The sequence below is a fragment of the Amblyomma mixtum genome, chromosome 8 (genome assembly GCF_055824585.1).
Source record: "Amblyomma mixtum isolate Tamu chromosome 8, ASM5582458v1, whole genome shotgun sequence".
In the NCBI taxonomy this organism is placed as follows: domain Eukaryota; kingdom Metazoa; phylum Arthropoda; class Arachnida; order Ixodida; family Ixodidae; genus Amblyomma; species Amblyomma mixtum.
In genome coordinates this window covers 49,253,594-49,263,320 of record NC_143019.1, presented here as the reverse complement: position 1 = coordinate 49,263,320, position 9,727 = coordinate 49,253,594, and the positions used below count along the sequence as shown (strand labels likewise).

The window sequence follows — 9,727 nt, the reverse complement described above, 5'->3', positions numbered from 1 at the left end:
TCACTCAGCTCTGACTGCACCAACTGCTCCGCCATCTTTAGACAGGAAGTTAGCCTGCATCGATGTGGACTTCGGCGAAGCAGTCTTCTTGGACGGCTTCGTGAAAATTGGAACGAGTCTCAAAATGGCCGCTGTCCGGCAAGACGTCTAAGTAGACGTCTACTTGGGAGTATTGGAACGCACCCTCTGTCTCTCTCCGTCTGGCGTGACGTCATCACAGCGAGCGCCTCCTCGCAGCAGCGGCGCGCAGCTGCTGCTCGGCGCACCGCGGTTACGCTGGGACAACCGCGACGAGAAGAGTTGGGGCTCTGTCTCTCTCCGTCTGGCGTGACGTCACAGCGGAGGTCATGCTAAAGGTCAAACGTGGTTACACCGCTGGGACGACGCTGAAGGGCTCAAACTTCGAGCAGTATTGCTTTCGCAATAAAAGATCGCTGAAATCGAGAGGCGAATCGAGGAACATACACTTACTCTCCACACACAACAATGGAACCAAATATATGTGAAAGCGTCAATGGACAGCTCTGAAGTAAGAAGATCTACATGGCATCTTCTAAGACACCTGCAACCCAGAACAAACACGTCCCGTGCAACAAGTCAGCTGTACACACTCATGCATAAATATGAGGGTACAACTGAAGACCTAATCAAAGAGCTAGAAGAATGTTATCTAAACACGGATGAAGGTACCATACAACCAGACTACCGGGAGACTCCTAATCCAAATTTAGACCCAGACATCACAGATGCAGAAGTCTGGTACGCAATTGGAAAACTGCAGAAACATCTGCGGCAGGACCAGACAAAGTAACAAATAAGACTCTCAGGAACTTAGACACAACGTCGATCACGGCGGTTAAAGACCTTATGAACAAATACTGCATGGCATGCAGGCAACATACCACATGAGTGGAAACACGTGAAAATCACTTTTATTCCTAAAGCGGGTAAGAAACTCAGCACTGAGAATCTACTCCCAATTTCATTAACATCATGCCTAGGCAAACTCATGGTGCATTTCATCCTCAACAGGCTCCAAAACTATGCAGAGGACATGAACCTCCTACCTGAAACAATGTTAGGATTCAGGGCCCAACTATCTACCCTGGACATACTCTCGCAGCTTAACAAGGACATAATTGAAGGTGACGAGGGAACAGCAATGATAGCAATATTGGGTTTAGACCTTATTAAAATAAGCTTTCGACAACGTCACCCACAAAGCCATTTCAACAAACCTGTCAGAAGTCAACTCTGGAAAAAGGACGTACAACTAGATCCGATCCTTCCTCACTAACAGAACAGCAGTGATAACGGTCAGAACAATAGAGTCTACCACAATCACGCTAGGAAGTAAAGGAACACCACAGGGCTCCGTCCTGTCCCCTTTCCTTTTTAACCTCTCCCTCATTAAAATTTCCCCCAAATTGGCACATATACCAGACCTACATCACACGTTCTACGCAGATGACATCACACTTTGGGTAACCAAAGGATGCGAAGGCTACATAGAAGACACACTCCAAGAAGCTGTGGACATCATTGAGGCATGAACATGGGAATCCGGCCTCACTTGTTCAGAGCAAAAATCTGAACTCTTCGTGATCTGTCATAAGTCATAAACAAAGAGGTAGGCGTACTACGACTTCCGTCCCCCCCCGCAAATAAATGTCGACGTTAATGGACGATCCGTCAAAGAGGTGCAAACCATGAGAATACTGGGGTTGTATTTACAAACAAATGGAAATAATACTGACACACTCACAAAGCTAAAACGCACGGTAGAAGCGATGGCGCGATTAATCCGCCGCATAGCTAATCAAAGACAAGGGGTGAGGGAAAGAGATTTATGCCAACTAGTGCAGGCCTTTGCGCTAAGCAGGGTACTCTATGCCACCCCTTATCTCAAATTTGTGAAAGCAGAAAAGGACAAATTGGATAGCATGATACGGCAGGCCTACAAAGCTGCGTTAGGACTCCCACTAAATGCCTCTACCGAAAGGCTTATGAGATTAGGAATACATAACAGCTACAATGAACTGAAAAAAGCCAATTTAATGGCTCAAACAGCGAGATTAGCCAATTCCAGAACTGGCAGGAATATTCTTACCAGGCTTGGAATTAACTTTCAACCTATGAATAAGGATGCTAAAGTAGACTTACCTCGCGACTATAGGACGGCCCTACTAATCAAACCACTCCCCAAAAACATGCACCTTTTACACCATAAGAGTAGAAGACAGAACGAGCCAAAGCCTTACGTAATAAATACGGACAGTGCGCTGGAACACTTTATGTAGATGCGGCAGAATACAAACGTACGAATGCCTTTGCAGTTGTGGCTGTGAATGAGAATGGTGACCACACTGTCTCAGCAACAATCAAAACGAAATCCTCTGAAACAGCGGAAGAAGCGGCTATAGCCCTCGCCCTAGCGCATACCCAAAAGAGCATCATCCTCAGCGACTCCAAAATGGGTATCAATAAATTCGCAAAAGGGTGAATTACAAACACCTCCCTTAGAATCCTTAACGCAACCACATTCTCACTAAATTATTCCAAACTGATATGGGTCTCAGCCCATTCGGGGAATCCGGGGAACGAGGCAGCCGATAATAAAGCTTGAGGTTTCGTCGACCGGGCAGCGGATGAGTCTAGCTCCCTGAATTTCACGAAGGGCTCCACGATCACATATCAAGATCTCACCAATCATTTTAAACTAGAGAGGAGAATATTCCCCCCTCCGGACAAAAGCCCGACTAAAGAACATGAGGTTACGTGGCATCCCCTACAGACGAGGTCGATACGCACCTCATCACTCCTCGCGCACATTTATCCAGATCTTTACTACCCAAACTGTAAACACTGTGGCCAACGATCCACCTATGATCACATCCTGTAAGACTGCAAAATAGAGCCACCTCCGGGTGATATAGACACCACTCCTTCTCTCGAGTGGTGGGAGACCGTGCTGGCTAGCTCTGACCCCAGAACGCAAGTTTTGGCGGTGGAGCGGGCCGGCAAAGTCGTCGAGGGCTATGTACTTTCGACCACTTAACGCGATCTCTTACCAAGCTCTTTCCAGCGAATAAAATGTTTTACAATCAATTTAATGTCAAGTTTTGGCCAATCGAGCAGCGTCGGTTGTATGATTTCTTTTTTGAAAACATTTTCCAGGATGATTAAGCAAGGTTAAACAGTAAGAGTCACTGGACTTTATTTAAAGAATGAAAAATATGCTGCCTTAAGTTTATATGGACAAAAATTAACTGTCATACAGATCTGTACAACGCTGCTGCGAAGTCATTAAATGAAGTACGTTCACTCTAAGAGTCTGCCATATTAGACGCGGTGACAAAACACAGCCTGGCGCTAACACATACTCAGACCTAACTTTATTTGCCAATCTGAAATGTATACTCCTACCTATGCTTCGAGTTCTGTCCTCTTTATTGCCACCATAAGGCAAGATCTACCAGAATATGGCAATATTAGGTAATACATTTCTTTCCATTATACAACAAAGTATGATGTAGTCGCCAGGTGAACTAAAATGCTACAATTTCCAGCTGATTCCAGTTGGTTCCCAGTTGGCTTCAACTGGAACTCAGCTGGAAGCCAACTGGGATAGACTGGGAATTGTTCCTTAAACCAGTTGGACCAATTAGCATTCGCACCTACCTGCTAGGCCAGCAATCTCCTGTAAGGGCCGCCTGTTTTGGACTACATAATTGAGAAAAAAAATATGGTTGTACATTTTTTTTAAATTCATGTACGAGCAGCACCTTCAAAATTTATTCCGTTTTTTTGTTTTGTTTTTTAAGTGCAGCCCTTACAGGAGTTCACTGAAGCTCCGCCCACATCCAGGACTGCTAAATGGGATTCCTCCATGTAGACCGTTGTAAACCGTTGTAGACCGTTGAAAGATTTTCTTGTTACCTAAACAAGAAGCTAATTACGGGAAGAAATTATAAGCTCGAGAATTTTGCCTCTGGGTTGTTTGATACAGTCAAACTTCGAAAAAGATGATTTTGTTCACTGTTGTAATTGGCCAGCAGTCAAATACAGGACGCTGTGGTGTGTGACCAGCATTACCAACTGCTTTTTTTTTTTTAAGTTGTATCCTGCTTTCACAGCCGACCCTAAGTGTTTTCAGTGGTCCATACCACCCAATATTTTCACAATGTATCCATCAACAAAATTCTTTCGCCAACAAGCCCCTGCAATCACTACTTTGTTCTACATGTCCTCTCTTCGATGCTCAACACCTTACACTGTAGAAGTTGGGTAGACACACAACTGTTCTCGATGGCAAATATCCTGGGATCTTGACCAATGACACAGCAAAGTACACAACTTCTGCCTCAATTCTTGCCTGTCAAATAGACTCCTAGCCCTTTTATAAATACTTCATGTATACATTTTTATCCATCAGGTTACCACAACAGGTTTTTATAGATGCGGCCACGCTTCGTTGCCTTTATCACCAAAGCTGAAAACTGCAGAGATGCCCATTTCTGAAAATACAACGTTTCAATGTAGAATTCCCATTTACTCAAGCTTATTATATGGCCGATCCGGCTGAAGTGCACTGGCAGTTAGTTATATGGAGTTTAATGGCACAAAAGCAGCTAAGGCTATGGTGCACCAAACACAGGGTTAGAATGTCGGGTTAAAGGAGATACCTATAGTTTGAAAAACTGGCTTCCTTAAGAAACCTTGGCACAAAAGCCGCTAAGCAGCTAAAATGGGCTTTACACAACACTCTGCTGTTTACCTGCCCTTCCCATGTAGCCTGCCACTTATTTCCGAGTTTTCTGTACATTACCTTCATACAATCGCTGTGCGGTATGTTCACAAGTTTTAACAGAATCATGCCTGCAAGTGCACTAATAGGTCTACTGCATTTTCAAAACTAGAGTGAATTTCAGCCACCTCCAGGGAATGGGAAGTACTGGTGCATTGCATTTTGTGATCGGACTATCGTACTCGACCAGAGCCCAGCATACTAACGTTTGATCAGAATGAAACGGACGGAAAAACCGTGTCTCATCCATATGTGAGGCAGATGAAGTAAAAAAAATATACGGAAACATAAAAAACAGATAACTAATTTTCACACAACAAAAACATTTAATGACCAGACTTTTGCCACAAATAACAACACAAAACATATAAAATGTCACACATCCAAAATGAGCTGCACCCAGGCCTCAAGTCGAGTCTTTAGTTCTGTGCAGCTCTTGTCCTCGGTGCTTTCAAGGAGCTGCACAAGGCGCCCGAACACTTTCGTCAGCTGCGGAAATGGGCAGTCAAAAGCAGCAGCTTTCATTTCTTGCAGCTGCCGCTTGCACAACTCGACTTCTTCTTCCAGCACGGATCTAGCCAATTCATCTTCGGTTGTGTTCGATTCTGTCCCAGAAGCCTTCTTCACTGATAACTCTGACCTCCAAGTGAGGAGGTTCTTCTCTGCTGAAGCAAGTTTATAGCAAAGGTGCTCCAGACAGGCAATGGTTGGGGAAAACACCAAGGAGGAAACACTTTGCACAAAGAGAACTCGCGTGCCAGCTGATTCCGACTCAGTGCATGCATCTAGTAATGCGTCGCACAAATAGAGCAGTAAGACCTCTCTCCCTGGATCCGCTTGGGCCTCGGCATTGGTACTAAGCGAGTTGAAATTAGCCCAAAGCTCACGGCTTGGTGGTGGGCACTCAAAACTTGCAGCCACGGAATCAGCAGCTTCTTCTAGCCGATCAAAAAGCAGGCAGTGACCGGGGTTGACATCGATGGTCAGCCCTCCAGCGAAAGTGGAGTCTGCGACTTTCCCACGGAAGAGGAGTCGGCACAGGTTATTGAAGAGTTTACGGTCATGTGTGTAAGCTGTCGACAACGCTCTCGCAAAGTAAAGCTTCCACTGTTCTGGGCTGAACAATGCAACAACCAGGCAGCCAGCCACATGGAATAGGACATGATCTTTTGTGTCATGTAACAGCACTGTCTTTGAGGCATGCTTTCCATAACCAAGCATCTCGCTCAGCTCGGTGAATCCCAGAGTGCTTTTCAGAGGGCTGTAGCCATTGCTTTCAAAGGCACTCACCACACAGGACAGGAAGCTGGCTGCAACACTATCATGACTGCTCCACAGGACTTTGGTCGTGCAGTCCTGAACTTCAGCAGCATTCCTTTTTTCTTGACTGATCTCATTCACAGCTTCCACAAGAGCTTTGTGCAGCTGAACGAAACTGAGAAATGCTCGGCTTCTTCCTTGCTCCTCGACAAAACGTGCCGTTTGTTCCCATTCATTGTGAATCAGCGAACACTGCAGTGCTGCCTGGAAGCTCATTTCCATCTCTGCCAAGAGCCCATTCTTCTTAGCCACATACGCTGCTGATCTGAGGGAATGTGGATCTTTCCGGTTCATTAGTGAGGCAACAGCTTTGTTAGCATCACCCATAGCAAGGTAGCACTTCGCAGCTTGTTCGAAATTTCCAACTCCAGCTGCCCTCTCGGCCCAAGAAGCATAAATCTCCTTAATTTGTGGATCGTCATCCGAGAGGTGAGCTCTAGCAATGGAAAGTGCTTCACGGTGCAAGCTATTGTCGCACAGAAGCTTCAGAGCTTCTTCCACCTTACGGCAAGCCAAGTAGTAAAGCACAGCACGGTGGTGCTCTCCATCGCTCAACAGTTGGGCAGCATAACGCTCGCACATTTCAAACCAGAGCGCTCTAGATACTGATGGTGCTAGGGCTACCAGGCTATCCGTAAGCCGTCTCTCTGCTGCTGCTTCTCGCAGGGCCTCACCGGTGTCCCCTTTCCATGCCATCATTTGGAATGCATAGTCAAGATTGTGCTCCCGCTTGTGGTGCCGAATCTCGGTGTCCAGCACTGAGAGTGCACCAGAAGTGGTCGTGTACATGCCAAGATGACTGTGGTCAGGGCCGAGCTCAATGGGGCCTCCTTCCTGTTTGGCCAGTATGTCAGTCAAATACTGGATGTCATTTGATCGACTCTCTTTACGCTGGTTTTCAAACTGTGAAAAGCACGGGAAATAGGACTTCACTGTCTTTGACTTCTTTTTTAAGCCACCTGCAGATGGTGTCTTGCCTGAAGCTTTTGCTGGTGCAGCACAGGCATTCTGGGCGTTTACACTGGAAGTGTCCTTTCTGGTGCCAGCAGAGTCAGCGACACCCTCGTCAGTAGGGACAGATGCAGCATCAGTCTTGGCCTTATCATCAGCCTTGCCTTTGTCATCTGTCTTAGCTTTATCAGCTGCTTTGGAGACTTTCAAAGGCTTGACAGGCTGCTCAGAGAGTTTCCAACACCTAACAAAACTGTCTTCGCCTCCGCTGAAAATAATGTCGGAATCAGCAGGGCTCCAGCACACGCTGAACACTCGTCCCGAATGGCCTTGGTATGTAGCGATGAGTTCAGCTTTCTCCACATCCCAAACTTGGACTGTCTGGTCATACGCAGCAGATGCCAAGAGGCTGTCCTGAAAAGGGCTCCATGCTAAGGACACAACTTTACTGCTTTGACCTGAGAACTGCAAGGTGGGCTGAAGAATTCGGTGGACGTTAGGGCTTGGGGTCTCAAGTCTGCTCAAGTCATAGACATAGATCTTGCCATCAGTGGATGAACAAGCAAGCCAGTACATAAAGTAGCTGTTGGCATCAGAAAATGGTGCCTTGGAAGGGTGCCATGCAAGGCATTCCACAGGCTTCCGTTGAGCTTCAAGGACAGCAACTTTCTTGAGCAATGGACCTCCATAGCTCTTGTATAGCTCTACAAGACCATCTGCATTGGAGAGCGTCAAAATTCCAAGGGACAGGTTGAAAGCAACAGACACACGTTTTGCTTTACCTGGGCTGGGGCCGAACAAAACACTCTCAATATCGGGTGCATCCCCATCTAGTTTTGGGAGCTTATGGATTCTCACCCTGTTCGAGCCACATGAGAGCAAGCAAGACTTGAGTGTTCCTTCTTCGCCAACAGCGAGCTCCGCCCAGCAAACAACATAGGTGGCCCCACTGTGGTGCGTATGCGACACAGTGACCACGCGTGTGTTGACATCTGCGACACACACTTTTCCTTCAGCGGTACCAAATGCTAGAGTATTCTCTCTTTTTGGATGCCAAGCAACTGTCAGGACCCTGTCTTTCTTGCCCACCGTGAATACTTTGGCACTGTACGGGTTGGCAACGCAGTCTGTTCGCCAAACTTTGATGCTGCCATCCCCAACACCAACAGCTAATGTGGCACAGGCAAAAGGTGAAAATGCGAGAGAATAGACAAACCCTCCAAGGCATGGAATGCAGTATGCGGACTTTCTGGCAGCTAAGTCCCAAAACACAATGTTACGATCTTCTGATGTGGAAACGGCGTACAGTTTTGTCCCTCCCTGAGCACCTCCAACAAGGCAGATGTTGTACACAGCTGAGGTGTGCCCACCCGAGTCACTATCACAATCCAAAAAAGTCCATTCCTTGGTTGCACCAGGCTCGTAAATGCACATATCTCCGGTGGCAGACGAGGACACAATCGCTTCAATGGAGCCTGGAATCCAGCACGCAGCCGTCCACTTCTCCCTCGTGTCAAACTTTTTGTTCTTGTTGGACGATGGAGCCCTGAGTGATTTAGTAAATTTTTCTTGGAACACATTCCAGATCTTCAAAGTGCGATCAAAGGCTGTAGAACATAAGCATAGCTGCTTCTCCTGTGTGCCGTCATCTTCGGGGCAGAGGTTGATGTTCCAAGACAAAGATAGAACGATTCCATTGTGTCCCTTAAGCCTATAAATCACGTTGTTCCCTTTCTTCAGGCCTTGAACGATGATGGCGCCGTTGTAGTACCCGATCGCCACGAGGTCTGGGTCTGTTGGGTGTGACCGCAGAATTGTTATTTCTTGTTCCAGCGGTCTTTCCACCGGCGCGACAGAGCCCTTGACGATGTTCCACAGGAACACAGTGCTGCTCTTGCCAGTGAAGACGACAGACGTTGATAGAGAGCCCCTCCAGTCAGCGCAGCACGCCGAAGACTGCGACACCGTGGTGTGCTTTACTGAGCGGTCTTTGACGTCCCACACTTGCACTTTGCCGTCGCTAGACACAGTCAGCAGGGCGGGCACATCGTCCTCCTCATCGGCGCGTTCACAGCGACAGAACATGACGGACGCCACAAACTCCGATCCCACAACCAGGCATGCTCTCTGAACAGGCGTGCCGTGTCTGGCGTCGAGCACAACAACGGTGTTTTTGGCCGCGTAGCAGTAGAACCCGGCGTCACAGCCTCCGGTGGCAAAAGGCTTGTACCAGTTCGGCGACGGAGGCAAGCAAGCCATTATGACTGAATTCGCCTCTATGGCTTTAAAGCTTTACGGAGCAGCACTATACGGAGTAGTGAGCACTATTAGGCTGGTTTTTGCTCAACCGAAAAGGCTTTAGTTCATGCTCCACGACACCATAGCGTTTCCAGGCGCATATTCTACGCTCGCGCAAGCCGCCATAGTTCTAAAGTCACGTGACCAACAGCGCATTTGAACGAATGAACCGAGACTACGCTCACATAAAAAAAATTTAGTAGTTCAAAAATGTCGTCATCAAACTTGTTTTAGGCAATAATTTTTAACTTTTAACATTATTTTTATTTTGTTGAAGGTTTGATCTTTTCTACTCGCTTTATGCGTTCAAACTTTCTCGACAATCCAAATCAATCCAAGACCACTTTTTGA

At 46.9% G+C, this 9,727-nt stretch overlaps 1 protein-coding gene across 1 annotated transcript; it reads right to left on the bottom strand.

Annotated features, from left to right (window-relative positions):
• Nucleotides 1–5,102: 5,102 nt before the first annotated feature.
• LOC149332349 (gem-associated protein 5-like) lies at nucleotides 5,103–9,530 on the bottom strand. Its single transcript, XM_089557254.1, has one exon. It carries the CDS (start codon nucleotides 9,335–9,337, stop codon nucleotides 5,183–5,185), a length of 4,155 nt encoding a protein of 1,384 aa, XP_089413380.1. The 5' UTR covers nucleotides 9,338–9,530; the 3' UTR covers nucleotides 5,103–5,182.
• Nucleotides 9,531–9,727: the final 197 nt, after the last annotated feature.

Coding starts and splice junctions, on each gene's coding strand:
- LOC149332349 (XM_089557254.1), bottom strand. CDS start 9,337: ATGGCTTGCTTGCCTCCGTCGCCGAACTGGTACAAGCCTTTTGCCACC.